This window comes from Fukomys damarensis, unplaced genomic scaffold (genome assembly GCF_012274545.1).
Source record: "Fukomys damarensis isolate Sample0158 unplaced genomic scaffold, DMR_v1.0_HiC HiC_scaffold_2, whole genome shotgun sequence".
In the NCBI taxonomy this organism is placed as follows: Eukaryota; Metazoa; Chordata; class Mammalia; order Rodentia; family Bathyergidae; genus Fukomys; species Fukomys damarensis.
The window spans coordinates 7,903,473-7,923,766 of NW_022900914.1; the positions used below are offsets into that span (position 1 = coordinate 7,903,473).

General features: G+C 55.4%; 2 protein-coding genes across 6 annotated transcripts in view; one reads left to right on the forward strand and one right to left on the reverse strand.

Annotated features, from left to right (window-relative positions):
- The first annotated feature begins 18 nt into the window (after positions 1–18).
- Fam166c (family with sequence similarity 166 member C) lies at positions 19–13,160 on the forward strand. 3 transcript variants are annotated; one of them, XM_010604820.2, is made up of 4 exons: positions 19–103; positions 9,595–9,868; positions 11,211–11,329; positions 12,948–13,160. In XM_010604820.2, the coding sequence occupies exons 1-4, from the start codon at positions 30–32 to the stop codon at positions 13,090–13,092; spliced, it is 612 nt and encodes a 203-aa protein (XP_010603122.1). In that variant the 5' UTR covers positions 19–29; the 3' UTR covers positions 13,093–13,160. The 3 variants fall into 3 exon arrangements, with proteins under 3 accessions (XP_010603122.1, XP_010603124.1, XP_019060167.1); XM_010604822.2 differs by having other exon boundaries at positions 11,217–11,329; XM_019204622.2 differs by lacking the exon at positions 19–103 and adding an exon at positions 383–540 and having other exon boundaries at positions 12,948–13,074.
- A 1,476-nt stretch (positions 13,161–14,636) lies between these two features.
- The window catches only part of Cib4 (calcium and integrin binding family member 4), a 50,721-nt gene continuing 45,063 nt past the window's right edge, over positions 14,637–20,294 (reverse strand). The window contains exons 5-7 of one of the 3 annotated variants that reach the window (XM_010604818.1): positions 16,821–16,930; positions 16,095–16,183; positions 14,637–14,785 (exon numbers count right to left, since the gene is read on the reverse strand). In XM_010604818.1, coding sequence (XP_010603120.1) covers positions 14,755–14,785; positions 16,095–16,183; positions 16,821–16,930 — 230 coding nt within the window. In that variant the 3' untranslated portion in view covers positions 14,637–14,754. Of the gene's footprint in view, positions 14,786–15,156; positions 15,437–16,094; positions 16,184–16,820; positions 16,931–20,294 lie in introns of those variants that run through there. The other 2 variants (XM_010604817.1, XM_010604819.1) reach the window with 2 other exon arrangements.

The window sequence follows — 20,294 nt, forward strand, 5'->3', positions numbered from 1 at the left end:
CGGGCCGGTGGGGCCCCCAGTCCCCCGCCATGGCCTCCCGCCGCGCGGGCACCCTTCTGACCGAGTTCAATGCGGCCTACGTGCCCCCCAGCCTTATGCCCGGGTAAGCGACGCCCCGCCGCACCTGAGCCCAACTGGGGCGCCCGCGCCGCCTCCTCCCACAGCGTCCCTCCTCCGCCTTGAGTTTGGAGGAGCTCGGGTGCCACTGTCCCCCAGGCCCAGTCCCTTGAGTTCTCGGCAGGCGGTGTGTGGGGGCCCGCGGGGCGCTTCTGGATTCCCCTGGGTAGAAAGTCGGTGGCTGAGAGGGGACAGCCCGGGATAAGGACTCGAGAAGGGGGAGAAGATGGAGACACAAGCGGGCTTTGGGGTTTGCAGGAGCCGGAGGCAGCAGCCTGGAGCGCAGAGAGATCGTGAGACGCCCGAGTAGCGGGTACGGTCCACCCAACTTTCACACTTCTTTCTCCTGCAAAATGAGCAGGTTGCAGAATGCAAAGACCTCACAGTGTGTTCTGTGTGAACTCTGGACGCTTTTCAAACCGAGTAAGTGAACACGGAGGGGCTGTCATGTGGATGTCACTTCCCTCAGAAGGAGCCACAGCTGGGTGTTTCACCCAGAGCATCTGGGGACGATTTAACAGGCCCAATAATTTCCTGAAGCAAAGCCAGGGGTGTAGGTAAAGGTGCCTTAGGAATTGCCAATTCATTCATTCTTTCCTTCTTTTATTCGCTTGAGAATGATGTGTCCCGTACTGGGGGAGGGGCACCAGGTGTTGTCTTGAGATGCTGGGGGGACAAACAAGTGGGGCTCCCCTCCCAGTATTGTGTAAATGCGCACGTTTCAGTTGGTGTCCATCTTGGCAGACTGAGGCAATGGTGTTTTCACCACATTCTGAGTGTTTCTCGTGATTTTTTTCCCCCTTAAGCCTCACATAGCTTCTGGTTGGAATTTCTACTATTGCCCAACTCCTTGGCCATCTGCTGTACATGGGCCGAGGCCTGGTGTGTCTGCAGATCCTGCCCCGTGCCTCCCCATGCTCTGGAAGTCGTGGGAGCAGCTGGTTTGGGGAGCAGGCCCCAGGCTGCCTCTCTGTGCCAGCCACTTGTCTGCAGTTCCTGAGAGCACAGGACCCATCCTGTGACTGACTTAGAAATAGTGATACCAATGGGTCACTGATTCAGCTTCCAGCCTGGCCTGGCCTAGGCTGAGCTGCTGACCTGAATCTGCTGGTTCCTGGGCTGGATCTTTCTGGAGGGACGCACCCTCCCCATGGAGGAGGTTGGGTTGTTTTCTGGTTCTGAACACTACTTCCTTGGGAATTTTGTTAACTTAATGAAAGAATCCAAGATTTCTCAGCACACTTGGATAATTATTATTTTTGTGTGTCTTTTCAAACGCTAATCACAGATTTTACAGTGCAGCCAGTCTCTTCTGACACTCAAAGAACCTCCTTTGCAGTTTTCTTCATAAAGGCGGAGGATATTTATTCTAGTAAGGACCTCAGATATCACGCAGACCAGGCCCCTTTTGTTCCAGACTTGGGCACTGAGGTCTTGGAGAGCTTGCTTGCCTGAACCCACACTGGCAATGGTAGAGATAGGCTAGACGTGGCTCTCCGGTGTGCAGTGGTAGCACCATGAACCCCACGTATGAACCCCCAGCATGCACCAGGTACTGTGCCAGCCCCTGTATTAACCCTCTTAAAAAAAACACAAAAATCCTACGTAACAACCAAGCCTGGTGGCGCACATCTGTAATGCCAGTACTCAGGAGGCCGGTGCAGCAGGATCATGAGTTCGAGGACACCTGGACTACAGAGCGAGACCCCATCCTAAACAAATAAAAAGACAAAACAAGCTGCATAACCACCCAGACGAGGAATGAGCAGTTTTCCTGAGGCCATTCAACAACCCAGCCAAGTTTTGTGGCTTTTTCTTTAACTCCTGTTTTTTTTATTTTTGGTATCAGGGATCAAACTTGGGACCTGGTACTTATGAGGCGGGTGGTGGAACCACTGAGCTAAATCCTTGGCCCAAGTTTTTGTGACTTTAATACCCCTGCTCACCCCAGTTATCCACCCCAAGGCCCCGTGCAGCCTCTCATTCCACCTCCCTCCCTCAGCAGGAAGGGAATGGAATAGACATGGAGAGAGACTGCAGCCAGCTGATGGTTTCCAGTCCAGGCTTCATCACTCCCTTACCCCGGGCAAGTTCCATCTCCTCTTGATGCCTCCCTCACTTTATCTGTTAAGTGGGGATCACAGTGGTGTGGAGGTTAAAGGAAACGCATCAGTTAATTGGCATTGGTAACTTTGCTATTAACATTAGTTAGACCCCGCTGTGTTCAAGCCCTCAGCTAGGCTCCTCCATAGGAGAGACCATGGTGCTTGTCTCCAGATGGCTGTGAGATGACGTGGTCTGCTGGTTATCAGCCCGGATGCTCCCTTTTGTTTGCTGCTCCTAAGCCTCACAGCTCCCAAGCACTTTGCTGCATGGGCCCTGCCTGGGCGACATCCTGAAGTGGGCAGGGAGCTTCCAGGCCAGTGTCCCAGGGATGACTGGCCTCAGTAAGAACCTGCCTCCTGCCAGCAGGTTAGCCATGGGTGGCGGCCTTCCTGGGCTCTCTGTCTCCAACCTGTTCCCCAGGCTCTCCGTGTATTTATCCATGCCGGCCTGATACTGCCCCTGAGGCTCAAAGCTCCCACCAAAAGCTAGGCAAGAGGGTTCGCACCCAGCCCCACCCTCCATCTGCTTGAATTGTGCCCTCATCTGCCGTGGAGCTGGGCCTCAGGGCCTAAATCATGCATTCCACCCTTGCTCTCATCAGGAGAATGGTGTCACACAGGTAGCTGTGCACTGTCCTTGGAGGGGAGAAGCTGTCACCCGTACCTGCGGTATAAACGCCTCGTGCCCATTTCGGGCTGTCCTTGGCATCCCTGAATGGGCCGGGAAGGAGGACAGTGGTCACCCTCACCAAGGTTTCTCTTCCCCAGTTTGTTACTCCTGGTCAAATGTGGTCGAAAAGCATTGAATGGGAAATTCCAGAAATAAATAATTAAGCAGTTCCAAATAACTTTTATGACAGAATATTGTTATAATGATTACATTATATCATTATTATTATCATCTCTTACTTTGCCTAAGTTATCAATTACATTTCACCTGCCATAGCTATGTGGATGAGGAAAAGCACAGTACTACAGAGCTCAGTACACTCCTGGACTTCAGGTCTCCCTGGGGATCTTGAAACACACATCCACGGAGGAGGGCTGGTTGCCCTGCACTCTAGACATACCCTGGGAGGAGGAAAACAGTAAGATGTAGTAAAATGATGAGTTTGGAGGGTTTACAACCTTCGTTTTTAATACGCGCTGTTCTCCTCACAGCTCCAACACAGCAATTGGCTGCTTTTTGCTAGTCCTCAGTCCCAACTGTGGGAGCAGAGCTAGCCCAGATTCAAGCCCCAAATGCAGAGGATGCAGGAAATAAGTTTCAGAGCCTCCCTGTCCTCTACTGGACACTGCCCAGCAGGCAGCCCCATCCTTCCTTTCCCTGGGGGCAGCTTATTGGCAGGCTGGTGAATGGTGTCCTCTGCCTGCTTTTTCACCTTCTCTTCAAGGATCCCTCTGCCCTTCCCAGCCCCTATTCCCAGAGCCCTACCTGGCTGCGGGGCAAGGCAGGGACACAGATAGAGTAAAGCATCACCCTCTCACCCCTGGGGAATCTGTAATCCAGAGAGGAAGAAAATTCAGAGGGGCTAGCTCCTCCCAAGCACAGCAGAATATGAACTGGGATGTGAGGAAGGTACAGAGCCAGGACGCATGAAGGGGCAGGCAGGGCCTATACGGTGGGTCAGGATGGGCTCCATAGAAACACAGTCCCCGGAGAGATGGACAAGGTCACCCCGGGCATGGGGAGCTTCCGGGCGGAGGGAAGGGTATGACAAAAGGCAGGGCTGGAGGCTCCGCCGCCACTGCTGTCAAAGTAGTGGATGTCCTCTTTGGCCACAGTGGCAAAGCTTCGATATGGAAGAGGGTGACAAGGCTGGAAAGACCTCTCCCAGAGGCATGTCAGGAGGCCCTGAGCAGCTGGCCCAGTTTGTTCTTAATTCTGCAGACAGTGGGAGCCCTGGTAGGTTCGGCCCTGGGGAAGGATCTGATCAGAACCGTCCTCAGCAGGAGGTGTTGTGGAGAAGTGGAAAGGGGACATGCTGAATAGTGACAAGTTAATTAGTTAATAAGGCTGCTCGTGGGATCCCTGATGCTCATGGTAATTAATTTTAATGTTAGCTATGGGGGAGCCAGTGCTGTTAAGAGGCAGGGAAGGGACTGCTCCCTGTATACACAGTAATCCACTGAGGGCTTTAGAATCCCTGTGCTCATTACCCGAAGGCCCGGCTTGGTCCAGTTCGGAGCCTGTGAGCTGTGCAGGTGGCAGAGGAACTCAGGGGCAGACACGGGGCCACAGGGCAGATGCACAGGTCAGGCAGAAGCAGAAGGTGTGAGTGTGCCGTCCTCCACCAGTCCCTTCTTCTCCTTTCCACCTTGGCTGCTCACAAAACAACAAAAGCAGGGCTGCCGAGGGCTCTGCCCTGGAGCCGCCGTGGGCCATGCGTGAGGCGGACAGGGCAGGTGCACAAGACAGACAGGCTCCTCGCTTGCCGTGTGCACCCAATGGGTGCTTAGGAATGTGACCATGCACATGTGCGCACATGCAGTTAGGAGCATGTGCACACACACACACACACACACGCACACACATGCACGCACACACACTCACACACACCTGCCAGAGAAGCAAGTCTTGAAGGGAAGCCTGGGAGGGCTGCGGAGGAGGGGGCTTCTATTCTTTTGGAATGAAAATATCTTGGCATTCAGAGAGGGCGGGAAGGCAGGGAGCAGAGGAGGAGCATGGCAGAAAGCTTGGGGGTGGCAGAGAAGAATTGGAAGGACAGAGTCACGTTTCTATAGCTCCTTTCTTTAGAGAGCCCAACACCCCCGAGGGAGGGCTGCTTCGTGTGCTGTGATGCTCAGAGTTCACACCTTCCAAAACCGCGCTCCAGAACGTCCTGGCCCTGTGGTTCCGGGCTTCTCCCCCTTCAGTGAGCAGTTATTGGAGCGCTTGTCATGAGTCCCAGGCTGACAATTAGAACCCGAGTTGATGGAGGAGTTAGATTCAAGTGGACCTGAACACGGACAGACAGATGACAATCCTAGGCACAGACGCTAGGTGCAAGGTGCAGTCAGGGAAGGTGACAAAGAGGACCAGTTCTTTCGGAGTGAACAGTGGCAAATGCCAGTGGTGACAGCTCGGAGGTCTGGTGTGCAGAGAGGCAGTGAGGAAGGTCGCTCTGGCCTCAGGGTGCACACAGGCTGCAGAGGGTGAAACTTGGTCTAGAAGGTTTGAGGTCGTCGGTGAGCACAGCAGTGGCTGGAGGAGGGCAGAGGGTGGGGAAAATGCTGGGTGGGAGGCCTGTGGGGGAGGCAGATGCCAGGGCGGCCAAGGGCTCTAGTTTTGGCTGAGGTAAAGGGTGGATGGGGTGGTGGAAAATGAGGCAGGGATATAACCCAGGACATGAGGAGGGACAGGCAGGTTTCAGTCATACTGGGCAGCAGGGCGTGTGGGTCTGTGGTTAGCATGGTTGGAGCCAGAGAGAAACCCAGGCATCATGGACACCCATGATGGGAGGTACTGGATGGGCCTCCCAGGAGGGGCGAAAAGGGAAGCACCAGCACCAGAAGATGACCCCCGATGTCCCCTTTCCCGAGGTCCTCCTCAAAGCCCCACCCCAGGGGACTCATGGAGCCAGGCCAGTACCACCCAAGGGGTGGCCTTCCCCTGTGTTTGATAATGTGGCTGCCTCCACCAGCTCTGGCATGAGTTAGCGATGGTGGCGCCTGTGCCACCCAGCATGGTACTCAGGACGCGCCCCTCACAACTCTGGAGCTTCTCAGCAAAACTAGGAGCTCGGTGTGCCGGGCCCTGGCACTGTGTGGGCACCCAGTGGGTCCCCAACAATGCCATCAAAGGATAAGGACACGAAGAAGGAAGCAACAGGTCACCCCAAGTCCAAACACCTGGAATTAAACCAAGATTACCATTTGGTGAGCCCACTCCAGATTGGTCCTTGTGTGCAAATTATGTGGATGGAGTGGTGGAGATGAAGACAGAAGAAAGCAATCTTATTTTAAAAAATCATACTAAATTTGCTATTTCAAAATGAGGACCACGAAATTCAGTCTTACCAGAGTTTAAGAGAAAGAAATTGAAATGAAATGGAAGAATCAGTAGACTTTAGATGAATGTCAGCTCATCACAAGATACGAATTCTTGCAAATTTCCTCTAAAAGGTGGGGAATAAAACCCACCCACGGGCGGGGCCCTTCTTCGTGTTTTAGGGATGGGTTTCAGCTCCCAGCTCCGATGCCGTGGGTGGACTGCGGGATGCCATTCTCAACAAGTGCTCCCTTCTCCTCCACCCACCCCCCATCCTCAGTGGCTCAGGTTATTTTTACCTTGACAGGTTTTACAACATTTACATTCTGTTCGGCAAGCAGCGCTCACCTGGCTGCTATTCCTAGTTCTGTTCTAGAACTGCAGAGCACCACCTCTCATTCTTACAGAGCTGCTGCACTCCTGGTTTTTTTCTTTTCAGTCACCTCTTGGTTGGCAGGGTTTTATGGTTGCAGATTACTTTCAAAAAGGGCTTGTGAGTGCTGTTTCCCGCATGTTTTTGCCTGAAGAAATTTCCGGCTTCCTACCTGGCTGGACATTTGGCGTGCGCTCTGTCCTGCCGAATGAGTGGGTGTCTTTCTTCATCTTTCATCCTGTTGCTGTCTTTGTGTCGGGGTTCAGCAGACCTGATCACTGCGAGTCTTCCTTTATTCCCTACTTTCTGAACCAACTGAGCAACGAGACTAAGAATTGATGTCAGAATGTCTGCCAAGTACACAGAAGCCCAGAAGGGGGCAGGCGGGGCTGGCGTCTGTCCGCCTAGAACTTCTGGGTCATGTGTGTTTCCTTGTGTGCAAGAGAAAGGCTGAGGGAGGGTGGGCTGCCGCGGCCCAGTTTCCCCTCGGCTCTCTCAGCACCCGGATGCTCCTCCACATCCCGTGGGCAGGAACCAGTGGGCACAGAGTACCCTCCACACCGGGACGCAGGTTGGAAGGGAGCAGCGCTTTCCCATCAGTCCCATTGTCTTGTTCCTCGGAGGTTACCAAGTATGTATTTTTAGGAACTTTCATCTCCAGCAGGAAGCACTGTCAGGATCCCGCTTCTATTCTTCGGGCACATCTCCTTTTATAAAGTTTCTGCATCAGTGCAAATGTTGCACAGAGAGGCAGCGTAAGCCAAGGACACGGGGGACCTTGATGACCTTAGTTAAAAAGTAGAAGCTCATGTTTAAGCGCTGGGTCAGAAACCAGACTGAGGGCGGTCGGGAAAGAACAGGAGTTGAAGAAATGAAGGCCGAGGGGCCAAGGCGGTCCTCAGAGAGATTAGGAAACAGAAGAAAGAGGGGAGATATCGTGTGAGATAACAGCCAGATCTCCTACAGAATTCTGCCACCTAGGAAAGGTCGGGTGTGTGCCAAGCAGAGAGGAGGAAGCCAAGAGGGAAGGAGACATGGAGGACAGCAGAGACAGCGCTGGTGTGGCGGCTCACACCTGCAATCCCAGCTACTCTGGAGGCTGGGCCAGGACAATCATGAGTTTGAGGCCAGCCTGGACATCTTAGTGAGCCTCCGCCTCAACATAAAAACAGAAGGGGTGGGGTTGTAGCTCAGTGGTAGAGCACTCCCAGGCTCGATCCCCAGGGAGAGGCGGCAGAAGTGAAGGGCAGAGAGATGGAGAGCCAACATGGGGTCCTGAGGCTGCCCGTGTGGCGGGAGGGCTGGGCCGCAGACCCTGGGGCAAGGGGAGGTAAGTGGTGCAGACGGGAGCTCTCTGTCCCTGGAAGTGGCTCACTGGAGGGGCAACTAGGAATCCTCACCCCGTCCCCAGTTTCCAGGTAAGGAGGAGACATGGCCACAGGCAGGGGACTCAGGGTGCCCGGCGGGAAGAGCTCTGGGCTAAGGACAGCGTGTCTCATGGCCAGCTCAGCAGCCGCATTCCTTGACACTCTTGTTGCTCCAGCCCCGGCAGCCTCCAGGCCTCCAGATCCCAGGAAGGCACTGTGCATAGGGAGTGTGGGACCAGGACCACTCTAGATATTTTGCCTCCAGCAGAAAGCGAATGGGAGGTGTCAGTAGTCTTTTTGCTTTTACTTTCTTGCATTGTTTTGAAGGTCGTCAGGCATCTTCTAGTGGGGAGATGGAGGCCTGAGGCGTCATCAGGCTGTGGGTCAGGACTCGTGCCTGGAGTGCAGGGGTGAAGGGTGCCTGGGACCAGTCTGGTGTGTGGTTAGGACTCTCTGACGAGAGAGAAAAGGGGCATCAAGTCCCCTGGAGGAGTGGTCTTAGGACAGGGCCCGGAGGTCCCTGCAGCATGGTCACGGGCCCCTGAGTGTTCACTGCTCGGGTCCCACTGTAAACGTCATCAGCTCCACAGGTACATCGGTCACCCTCTCATCCTTTTGTCTGTTTAGTAAACCATTTCCTACCCACACACTGTGCGCCAGGCCTGGCACTGCACCCCGGTCATACGGACAGGAACGAAACAGCAAGCGCTGCCCCTGAAAAGCTGCTGTCGGGTGAGGGGTGAGAGACACAGAGACAGGAGCAGCACAGAAAGAGGGATGGTTGTGGGGCGGATTTCAGGTGCAAAGCCGGCAGATGCTTCCCGGACCTGGGGGTGGTGGGATTCTTAGCAGAAGGGCCAGGTAGACAAGGCTTCCAGGGCTGTTTGGGATTTGGGAGGCAGAGCAGGATCGGGAGCGGTGGGGTGAGCAGGATTGGCACCGCGATGGCGGAAGACACAGGAAGAACGCTGAGGGGCTGGAGGAGAGAGGGAGCCGGCAGTCACCCCCAGAAGCACGATGGCTCCTCAGGGCGGCTGTTTGGCCACCGTGAGGCTGGAGAGGTGGGCAGGGGTCTGACCACGGGCAGCTCCGGATGCCTCGCTAAGAACTTGATTTAGCGGAAGTGTGGACGGTGGATCGGGGTTGGGGCTGTGAATTTGGGTAGGAGAATGTTGGGCACATAATGACCACGGTCCAGATGAGCGGTGACACGGCTGAGCTCAGGGCATGCGGTGGGCCCGCGGGCTTGGGCAGCCCATTGGAGAGGACACGGATGCCCAGATTTCTGACCTGGGTGGAGGGAGGACGCTGCTGGGATGGGACCAGACTGCTGGGGAGGCGAGGGTGGGAGACCCTGTCTGGAACATCCGAGGGGTGGCTGGTGGGCATCCGGGCACAGCGGGCCAGGCCAACCCCAGTGGTGGAGGCCTGGGAGGGAGAGGCATCAAGCAGAGAGCTGGGTGCAGAGGAAGGAGCCTGGGCCCCTCTATCAGCCTCCCCCAGAGACCTCAGCGGGGCAGTGCACCTCCAGAGCCTCTCGAAGCCGGGGGACCACAGGGCCCCTCAGCTTTTAAGGCGTCTCCCAGAAGTGGGCCTGGCACATTCATTCCCTGCCTTCCCACCCGCCCTGCTCCCCTGCAGGTATCAAGGCCATGTCCCCGGCGTGGCCTCCTCCTTCGGCTCACCCTATGGCGCCACCACTCTCAAGTACTTCCAGGACCACCGCAACACGGCCATGGAGAAGAGCCACACACCCCTCAGCGGCGGCGGCTCCTTCCCCACCATCTTCTCCCCCAACCCCAACCTGGTGTTGATGGACCTCTCGAACCTCAGGGACCACTGGCTGCACCTGCCCAGCTATACGCGCTTCAACCTGGACGGCCACCGCACCGTGGAGCTGGCGCACTTCTACCAGGTGAGCCAGAGAGTGCCCACCACCCTCCCGAGTGGCTTCGTTTGCTTTCCAGAGGCAGCAGGGAACCTGGTGATTTGGCTCAGGGTCGGGGCGGGCCTGGGGCTCTGCCTGTCCGACCTCCCCTGCCCTGGGCTTTGGGACTCCTGTCCCCGAGCATGACCGCTGCTAGTGGATTGGGATGTTTCTGAGTAAAAGGCCAAAGATTCAGCCACTGGATGAATCACATAAAACACAGGGACACTGATGCCTTGCCTGTATCCGGCTTACTGGTCTACCCACCTGAACTCTGGTGCCCACGGCGCTCCCAGTCCCCGGCCCCCTGAGGTTGTACCCTGAGCCAGTTTCACCCAGGTGACACCAGGATGAAGGAGACCTGCCCACAGCCCTATTGCCCTTGTACCACTCCTCTGGCTTATGAAGTACCCCAGAAGGCCCCGGGGACCCGAGCTGGCCCTTCTTCCCTGTACAGATCACTGCCGACTCTCTGCCGTGTTTCCGGGACCCTGTTCTCTGTGTACCCCATCTTATGAATGTCCTCGCCAGCCTGACCGCAAGGACACGGGTACCTGGTGTCAGGGCTGGGGCCTCGCGTATGAAGGCAGCCTCCTAGGGGTGGGACGAGGCCAACACCCTCAGAGGCTGACAGCTGTTCCCGCCTCAGCTCTCACACTGGATGAGTCCTGCCGGGGGAGGGAGGGAGGACCAGAGCAGGCCAAGCCCAGACTTTCACACCTCCTGGGCTTTCACACCTCTCCTGCTGCTTCCTCCTCTCCTTTACTGTCTGTATCAAAGCCGGTGTGCAGATGGGGGGTCTGAGATCCCCATTAGAAGAGGGACTGAGGCTCAGAGAGGACACCGGCTGCTCAGCAGTTGGGCTGGGGATTCAGAAACCCCAGAGAATCCTCCAGGGACACTAGGGCAGTGTCTTAGTTACTTCCCTGTTACTAGAACAAAATACCTAATGCTCACAATTTAAAGGAGGAGAGGCTTATCGCAGCTCACAGTTTTAGTCCCTGGTGGGCTGGCTCCAAGGCGGAAAGGGCCTGGGAGAGGACAGCCCCACTGCGGTGGCAGGACGCAGACAGAGAAGGGAGGGCCCGGGGCAGAGCTCGCTCCTCTTCCTCCTCACGATCCCGATCACGAGCTCAGTAATGGACGAGGCCACTGATGAGCGCAGCACCCCAGGGTCCAGTCACCCTCCAAACACTTGAGCCTTTGGGGGACATTCTAGATCAAACCCTAACAACGAGACTGCCTCACCCCTGCCCAACACAGCAGGCAGAGTACAGGCTCCTGAAGGTCCTGCTGCTCACCGGCCACTGTCCTCTCTTCCCTAATGGAGCTACAGAGGGCGCAGCAGCACCGGAAGTACTACAGAGACAAGACCGGCACAGTGCCTCAGGAACCCTACTTCGTGCTGCCTGTGAGGGAGAGGGAAGGGTACCCCATCCCCACCGACCTGTGAGTACCTACCCTCCCTGCCCTCCCTTCCCACCCGGCACCAACAAACACGTCCACAGGCCACCTTCTCCCTCCAGGGGCCTGCAGGGGGCCCAGACAGAAGCCAGGTCATGAATTTGCCCACCAGTGTCTGCAGGGCACAGCTCCAGCAGCCTCAGGAGGGCCATCAGGAACCTGAATGCCCGGAATCCCACCCTGAGTTTGGGAACACACCTGTAATTTGAGCCTGTCACACCTCCCTCCTCCCACGAGGGCAGCAGGGGGCTGCTCTGGTCCAATTGTCATGCAGCTTCTGCCCTCTGGTGGACACACGGGACACTGCAACGAGCAGAGGATCTACCCTTCACCCCTGCCAAGCTTGGCAAATGTTCTCCTAGGGACTTGAAGATGTCTTGAAAGGCTACCCCTCCCCCCCACAAAATGGCCACTCCTCAAGCCTGCCCTCATAGCTGCTGTTATTGGTGAGAGTGCCTTTCTCCCAGGGAAGGCCAGCTTTGCCCTGTGAGGTGATCTGGAGCCCCACCTCTCCTGCCTGCCACACAGGCATGGGATCTCAAGCTGACTTCAGGTGCCCTGTGGCAGGAGTGGGGTGGTGGTGGGTGCCTGGGCTGGAAGCCAGGAGGTCTCCCAGGGCAGTCCTCTTCCTCCTTGGCAGCTCCCTCTCTGTCCAGAGGGGGCCCCGTGAGGTCAGCAGCAGATCCTGGATTTCTGGCCCTCCCTTGACCCAGCTCTAGAAAAAGCAGAAGATGTTCCCCATACAGCTGAATGGCTTCTAAGGATTTGGCTCTCACTGCCCCCAGGGGGGCCCTGTATAGGGCAAAGGGGACATCTGAATCCAGAGGGTCTCTCACTGGCAGCCTTAGAGGCCTGGCTTGGGTGGGCCAGCTGGTTGGCAGCTGGGCTTGGAAGGGAACCCGAGTCTCCTGTGTCCAGCTCTGGGGTCCAGGCTGACCGTCTCCTCTGCTCAGGGACTGGGCCTCCTCGGGGGATGGGGCTTCTCTTGACACCTTCTTGCCAGGTGCCCCCAGCTCTCGCCCTTCTCTGATTGTACCCTGCCCTGCTGACAATCTCATGCCTGTCACAGGCTCAACCAGGTGGTAGGGTTGAGGATAAGAGGTGGTCTGGGGCAGATCCTCCCCCCTCTGGAGTTTGGTCACCATCAGCACCATCATTACTGTGCCCCAACCTCCACTATCACCAGCACCACCACCACTGTCACGTCTGGTAACATCTGTTGAGTATTTACTCCTTGTCTGGCATTATGTTAAGAACTTTAGTCCATTACTTACCCAGTGTACTCAATACCCTTAGTACCCAGTGTTCTCCTCAAAACAAAGCTCAGGGGAGTGATACCAAGGGCAGAAAATATATATGTATATATCCAGCAGGAGCATGGGCCAGAAGCTATGCTGGGTCGGTCTGATGCCTTTGTCCCCGCTCCTGACTACCATGCAAGCACATGTCCCCTCTTCTCCCAAGCCAGGGAAATTTATATGCTAAAGTGAGGACCACCCAGCAGGGCAGCGGGCCCGCAAGTGGCTGTGTGGGGCTGTGGTGGGCACTGTTCACCCTCAGACCCGGGTCTACCATCTGACACGGGCTCTGTCTTCACCTCCAGGCCTCCTCTGAGCCCCAAGGAGAAGTGGCATCTTTTGAGAGTCTCCCCTGAGAACCAGAGGACCTATCAGACGTTCCCATCTGGGAAGAGGGTGTCCCCACAAGAGCGACAGAAGAGGGACAGCTACTTCGAGTTCAGAGCGTGAGGCCAGGTGGCTGCTGCCTGGGAGCCTTGGCCCTAGCCAGATGGTTTGCGTGGAATAAAATCTTTAGCCACCACATCCCACGTATCTGTCCTTTTTGTCCTAGGGACATTTCACAAGGGCCGGAAAGAGCCCCTGAGGTCACTCAGCATCCTGTCTTAAGCGCCTGTGGGAAACTTAGCCTGAAGACTCAACGTGGACAAGTAGGACGGGGAGGGTGGCATCTCTAAGTGTCAGTGACAGCTCACGGGTACAGCGCCCCCTGATGCAGTCAAAGAAGCCAGTTGTCCCATGTGTGAACATGAGGGAAAAGTGTCCCAGAGCATCACACGGGGCACGAGACGGGGGCTTCTAGGAGCCCTGGCTCAGCCCAGTTTGGCTCACAGGATAACCTGGGGCGCCTTAGCCTCACTTCACTGATGAAGGGATGGTGGTTCAGAGACACTGAGCGAGGCGCCCAACTTCACACAGCGAAGAAGAGATCTGGCTCCCAGGCTCTGGCTTTTGCACTCTACAACCTGCTTGTGGCCCACATGGAGATAGGGCCAGCCTTTGGGACCCCGAAGAAAGGGTGGAGGAGCAGCATCCCGGACAAGAAGCCATTTGACAGGCGGCGGCTACTTCCTGCACTCTTCCCAGACTGGCAGGGACAGGCCGATTGGGAATCTGCCCCTAAGGCTGTTTCTAAAAGAAGATGGGAGAACAACCCAGGCCACGCCAAGGGAGCTCTGTGCTTCAGCTCCTCCGGGCGGGGCGTGGGTGCTGGCGTGGGGGCCCAGGCCGTGCGTCTGCTCTGTTCCTGCCAGACTTCTGCTCCTCATCTCCTCGAGGCCCCCTCTCAGGGGACACACTCTGGCATGGGGACCTCAGGATTGGACCCTCTGAGGGGACTCTGTCCAGCAACGGGGCCCTTAGTGCTCCTGGACAGGTGAGGGGCCGTGGTAAAGTTCAAGACTTTAGAACAGGAGGGCGAAGCTCTTCTTCTGTTGCCTGCAATTCCCAACTTACCCCCAGGCCAATATAAATAAGAAAACCTGTGCTCACCAGATGGGCACCTGGCCTCTCTCAGGACCCTCTTGGGTCCCACAGCCCCCAACCAGCTGGGCCCGAACTGCCCTGGAGTGGCCAGATCCATTCCAGGGCTTGGCAGAACAGCAAAGCAAGTGAACCCTGACTCCTGGCCCATGCCTGGTCTCACCCTGAGGGCCCGGGAGTGCCAGGCGGGGCCGAGATGTCTTCTCCATGGGATGAGGACGGGAAGCCGGCGCTCGCTGGAAAGACTGCGCTGAGCGCATCTTGGTGCCCTGCGCACTGGGAGACGTGGGGCAGGGCTCCAGGGAAGTGTGGGAGGAATGGACCCTCTGCTGCCATGCCTCCTGCTTGGCCTCCCCCGCTCTGAGAGCAGGTCAGAAAGACAGGCCCTCCCTGCTTGCTTGGCATCATCGGCAAGCTTACGCCGTGCAATGAGCGGTTCTCCGTACAAAGTCCCCGTGTCCGATCCTGTGGTCCAAAAGCAGTGGGCCGACAAGCCAAGGAAAAAGCTTTGTTTTTACTCTGGAGGGAGGGCAGGCTGTGGACACGGTCAGCCTTGGGGTCATCTCCCCAGGATCTGGACAGGGGCTCCCAGCGGTGCCCCTCGAGGCTGCTGGGTCAGTGCAAGTCACTTCAGCATCCCCAGAAGTGGATCCGAAAGGAGCTGAAAGGGAAGACTCCCGTGAGCCGCCCGCAGCCTGCGTTCCCGACGGCCCCTCGAGCACGGGGCTCAGTGCTCCTCGAGGTCCCCACCGTAACTGCCTCCATGTCCCTTTCTCCTTTCTCTGGGCAGAGGCTCAAACCAACCCCAAAACTTCTGTTAGTAGAGCCAGAATGCAGTCAGCTGTGTGGCATCCACCAATGCAAAGAAATGAGAACGAGTCAGGGAAATTCAAGGCAGACGGGATTCCAACCTCCACTCCGTGCCGGGCTATTGTGGAAGAGGAAGGAATCCCTTTGGTTGAGGGGACCCCAACCCAGCCACAGGCCTCTGGCAGCCACGGTGGAGTGGGAGCCTTCGCCTTCATCAGGGTGGTTGGACCAGGACCTCGAGCACCTGGACTGTGTCTCTCTGGGAATTCAGGTCTGAACTGAGATACCAGTTAGGAAGGGCTGAGGCTCAAGTCAAGGAGATATAAACTTGGCCGCTGGAGGAGGGCTGTGATGGCCTCGTGTCTGACAAAGCGGAGACGGCTGGCCCGCAGCGTGAGGCTAAGTGTGGAGGAGAAGCAGTCGGCAGAGAGGAGAGACAGCTCTCTGTTCCTGTGGGGTTGGTTTCTTAAGCCATCTTGGGTGGGCGTTCTTGCCGTGACCTCTAGGGATGGAACAGGTGTTGGTGCAGGAGACCCCCCGTTGACAGATGCTAGCTCAGCTCAAAGCTCTCAGGTCTAGACCTGGGCTGCCTCTCAGGTCTAGACTCTGGGCTGCACTTCCTGTCCCTGAGGCCAGGAGATGTGGAAACGGCCCAGCACCTTAGAGGCGTTTGGACCAAAGAAGACAACTGAGACCATTAAGTCCTCCTCTCGAAGGAGAATCGGTTGCTTCTCTTGTCAAGTTTCTTTTCTTAAAAACAAGTTTCTTTTCTTGCGTGAGCACCACCATGGGCACCCTCAGGCTCCCGGCAAAGCCCCCAGATCCCATGGCTCCTGTAACAGTGGGGAAAGTAGTGCCTCAGGTCAGGCTTGGAGTCCAGTCGTCCTGCAGGGGAGCACGTGGGTGCCCTGGCTGTCAGAGGGCTGCCCCTGAGTCCGCACCGCTCACGTGGTCTGTGGAGCCTGGCCGGCAGCCCCCGGCTGTCTTCATTCCCCAGGAGCTCCCGTTTTTACTGATTCTGACAGAACCTCCCGAGTGCCCTAGACACCCATGACTTCGTTGGGAAGACTGAGACTCTCTCCTGCCAAGGAGAGGCTGGGGGGGGGCCCTGTTGGTTCCACTGCCCAAGTAGGCAGCTCCCCCGCCCCAGGACTCCTTACTTCATGAAATCGGGAGACTTGGCCATTGCATGTTCAAACTCTGAGAAGGACAGCATGTTGTCACTGTCCAGATCCGACTCGCTCAGGACCTGGCCAGGGAAAGGGGGCCCAGAGGAGCCTGGTGTTGGTGGTGAGCTGCTGAGCAAGGGGAAGGGAGGTGGATGCCTCCCGCCCAGGGGCTGCCAGGCCGGGTTCTCAGCCAGATCCCGAGGCAGGTTCTCATCCCCTCCCACAGAGATGAGGGGGTGTGTGCTGAGGTCGGGGGCCCCGGGCACCCAGTCCCCACCCACCAGTCAGGCGCTGGAAGGTTTCAAGGTCTAAGAGCATGGCTCCCTGATTGCTCCTGGGTTGGGGGGCCTCTCCTCGTTCCTCATCACTGCAGGACATCTGGGTTAATATAGGGAGGACCCTGTGATGTGGCCAAGCTGCTGTTGGACCTCTGGCCTGCTCTGAACACCATGGGCTGTCTGTAGAGCCCGAGGGAGGACCCTGGAGTAAGGACTGAAAGTTGAGGGCTGGCTGCCGACAGCTGAGCGTCTACTTCTCAGGGCACCTGGTGCTGCCCACCCCATGGCAGTCTCCAGGGATCCTGTGGTCCGAAAGCCAGCGTGTCTTCTGCTTTGGGCTTGGCCCCGGGCCTCCTCCCAGAAGGTAGGCTGACATCTGGGTGGCTCTGGGTGACAGCTTGGGCCCCCGGACCCTTTCCTGCAACCCCGGGGTACGCACATGCTGCGTGAGGTCTGTCAGCAGGTCCTCAGACATGTCCTCGCCGTTCAGCAGCCGCAGCACGATCCTCTGCAGGTCCTCTTCGTCGATGAAGCCATTCTCGTTAAAATCTGCAAGGAGGAGGTAGTGCCTGTGCTAAGGGGAGCCGGTCTGTGTAGGAAGTGGTCTTGAGAGGCCCGGGGCCCAGGGCACAGACTACCCTGGGCAGGCTGCAGACAAATGCAGTGCTAAAAAGCATGGCAAAAACAGTAATCACTGGCTGGGGATTTAGCTCAGCGGTTCCGTGGCCTCCCTTGCAAGCGCAAGGACCCGAGTTCAATCCCTGGTACCAAAAAAAAAAAAAAAACACAAGAAACAAAACAAAACAAAACAAAAAACACAGTAATTACTGCCTTGGGCAGAGTGACCCTGGGTGCCCAGGACTGTCCTGAAAGCTAGACTTATTTTAAGTCACTGTAGCTTCATAATCAATCTTATTTACCAAGAGGAAATTGAAGAACAAAGTTGTTCTAGGATTTATCCACACTGCCAGACAGTGGAAGGGCAGGGCTTCAACCCCAGCTAGGCTGACCCCTGAACTCCACATGCTATGGACATCTCCATCTCAGACCTCAGAAGCCCAGGTGCCTCTTGGTGCCAGCAGCATGGAGGAGAGGAAGACAGCCTGGATTTGGAGCCAGAAGCCCTGGGTTCCAATCTCTGCTCAGGTCCCTGAGCAGGGGCTGCATGAGTGATCTGAGCATTTGTCTTCCCCACCCAGGGAAGTGAGAACTGTGGTCTTTGCAGCCTGTGCCACTTGGATTAGCTTCCAGGACTCTGGCTGTGCCCTCCAAGAGATAGGGACAGGAGGCAATATTGCCTCCACCTCATCCCCTAACTCTAAGAATGGTGCCTAGGACAAGGCAGAGGCTCAGTGAAGGAGAACTACCCAAGGTCACCTTGGTGAGTGGTGGAGACATTGCTAAACTCCGGTAGCCTGCCTCTTCTGGAAGCCTATTCTCTCCATCTCCCATAACTAACTGCGTTTATTGCAATAAAGTGCCTATTTTTGGCGGGGCCTAGGGTCATCCAAAAGGAACACTACATTTCCCATCCTCCTTTGCCTAACATGGCCACATGATTAGTTCTGACCAATGAGATATAAGTAGAAGAGGCACAGGCAACTTTTGGAAAGTCTTCAAAGACAGAACCTCAGGGACAATGAATTAATCTTGGGAATGGAGGATAAAGCAACAAGTAGGAAGACCTAGGTCCCTGATGCTGTGGCATTTTAGAACCACTATGGATATTAAAGAAATCAACACATAGCTTCTGGGGATCTTGTAAACTACCTTGCTAAAGTCACTGGTACTTATAAATTAGGGTTCTGTCACTGGCCACCAAATTTAATCCTAATTCATTATCTCAACCTCACTTTCAACATCTGTAAAATGGGCATAATAGCAGCACTTCCATAGAGTGAAAGTAGAATGGGGAAATATATGGCTATCACCTGGCATAGAGTCTGGAATACAGAAGATGCTTGTCAAAATGGTATGGGCTCAATTCTGCATCAGTTACTGACTGTTAAATACTAAAACTGCAAACCTTAGGAACTATCTGATAGCCTACCACACTGGGCTATCAGGGAAACTGAGGCCCAGAGTTTGCTGATGTCATACAGTCCTTTGATTTCAAAGCTAAGACCCCTTGAGCTGTATTCCCAAAGACACATATGGACATGGAAGGTATAAGTGGTCCCTGCCTTCTTAAACAGTGCCTTTCTCCTGGCCGAAAGTTGATCAGCCCCAGGCACTGGTGACTGAGGCCCAGGATGCTCACAGCTCTGCCATCACACACAGGGAAATGACTTGGAGCTGGTGAAAGAGGTGGAGGGACCCGGAGGCAGCGGATATCTGCAGTGACACCACACTGCTGGGGAGAAGCTCTGCAGCCTCTCCCAGGGACCCTGCAGTGTCCCCGGGCATCCTGCTGGCCCAGCTCCCCTATGCAGACACTGCAGCAAATGACATGGCTTTGGTCCCAAGCCACCTGGAGACAGACTAATTTGCTAGAGTAAATGTAGTCCTGGACAGTTCCTCTCTTTGGGGGTGCTAAGGGTGGAGCAGCCTGGGAAAGAGCTAGGGGCGGGGAGTTCTGGGCTGCTGGCCAGGTCCTGGCCCCTGTGGTCCCCGCAGCCTTTGGACCTGCAGCCTGGGACCACGTGGGAGGAGGTGGGGCCTTCCTCTTGTTGTTTCCCAACAGTGATGGGACTTAACAGAGCTGGTGGAGCCAGGACTCAGCCTTCAGGTCCCTTCAAAAGACTCTGACCATCATCATCCCAATGTCTCCCTCATTTTTATTCCTTGCCATTTACAAAGTGCTGGGAGAAAATCAGCTCACTGGTGGAGGGAGGAAAGTGCTGCCACTGCTCTTCCCATGAGAACCAAGTTTCCTTGCTCCCTGTCTCCCTGCCACTCTTCCATGGCTGTGTCAGGTTTTGGGAAGATGTGTCAGGAGCTGCACTGGCTCTCTGCCTGTGGGGAATCCAGAGCTGGTGGAGGCTGTGCTGAAGGAACGAACAGGAAGGCATGCTGGGGTGTTGGTCTCCCACAGGTGGGAAATCTTCCCCAGAGATGTGGAAAGATGGAGAATTGGCCCGCTGGAGACCAGAAAGTCCCTCCAAACAGAAACTGGAGTCCAGGAAGTTCCAGGGAGATGTGGCTGGGTTTGCTGGATTCTTGACCAATAGCCCTTCTTCTGACTTTTTATCAACAGTTCTTGTTCAGGATGATACCATGTTCAGCTTAAAATGTGTAGCTTTCCAGCTTCTCTTGCAGCTATGAGTGGCCATGTGACATTGTTCTGGCCCATGAAATATGAACCAAAATTGGCAGGCACAGTCCCAAGAAAGCTTATGAAAGGAGAGTTGATTAAGAGATATGATTTTAAAATACAGTGACTTTTAATGTCACACTGCTGCTAATCTCCATAAAAAATACTCTCCCCCTCTTTAACACATTTGACCCCATCATTCTTGCCCCTTTTTGAAGCAGTTCTGGAAGTCGTCTTTCCTGTCTTTAGATGGGGAGTCATGGCTGTCTTGAGGCCCTAATTTGATTCAAAATGTGTACCTTTCATGGTCATTTCGACTTTGGAGAAGAGCCAGAAGTCACATGAATGGTGCCAGATCCAGTGAATAAAGGACTTGAAGATACACTGTCATGTTTTAGACAGAAATTTCCATAAACATTTGATCAATAAGGGTCGACTTAAAAATATGGTGAATGTTTAAAATAAAACACTTATTATAATAAAAGACATTGCCATTGATTCCCTACAAAAACTCCCCTTCTTCGAACACACCTGTCCTGTGATTCTTGGCCATGTATCTTTTACTGTAATAAGATTTTTTAAAAAAGTGAATAATTAAAAAAAAGGCCAGGGATTTAGTGGCCTGCCTTGCAAGCACAAGGACCTGAGTTCAATCCCAGG

Coding starts and splice junctions, on each gene's coding strand:
- Fam166c (XM_010604820.2), top strand. CDS start 30: ATGGCCTCCCGCCGCGCGGGCACCCTTCTGACCGAGTTCAATGCGGCC. Junction 9,869..11,210: donor AGCTGGCGCACTTCTACCAG/GTGAGCCAGAGA, acceptor TCCCTAATGGAG/CTACAGAGGGCGCAGCAGCA. Junction 11,330..12,947: donor TACCCCATCCCCACCGACCT/GTGAGTACCTAC, acceptor CTTCACCTCCAG/GCCTCCTCTGAGCCCCAAGG.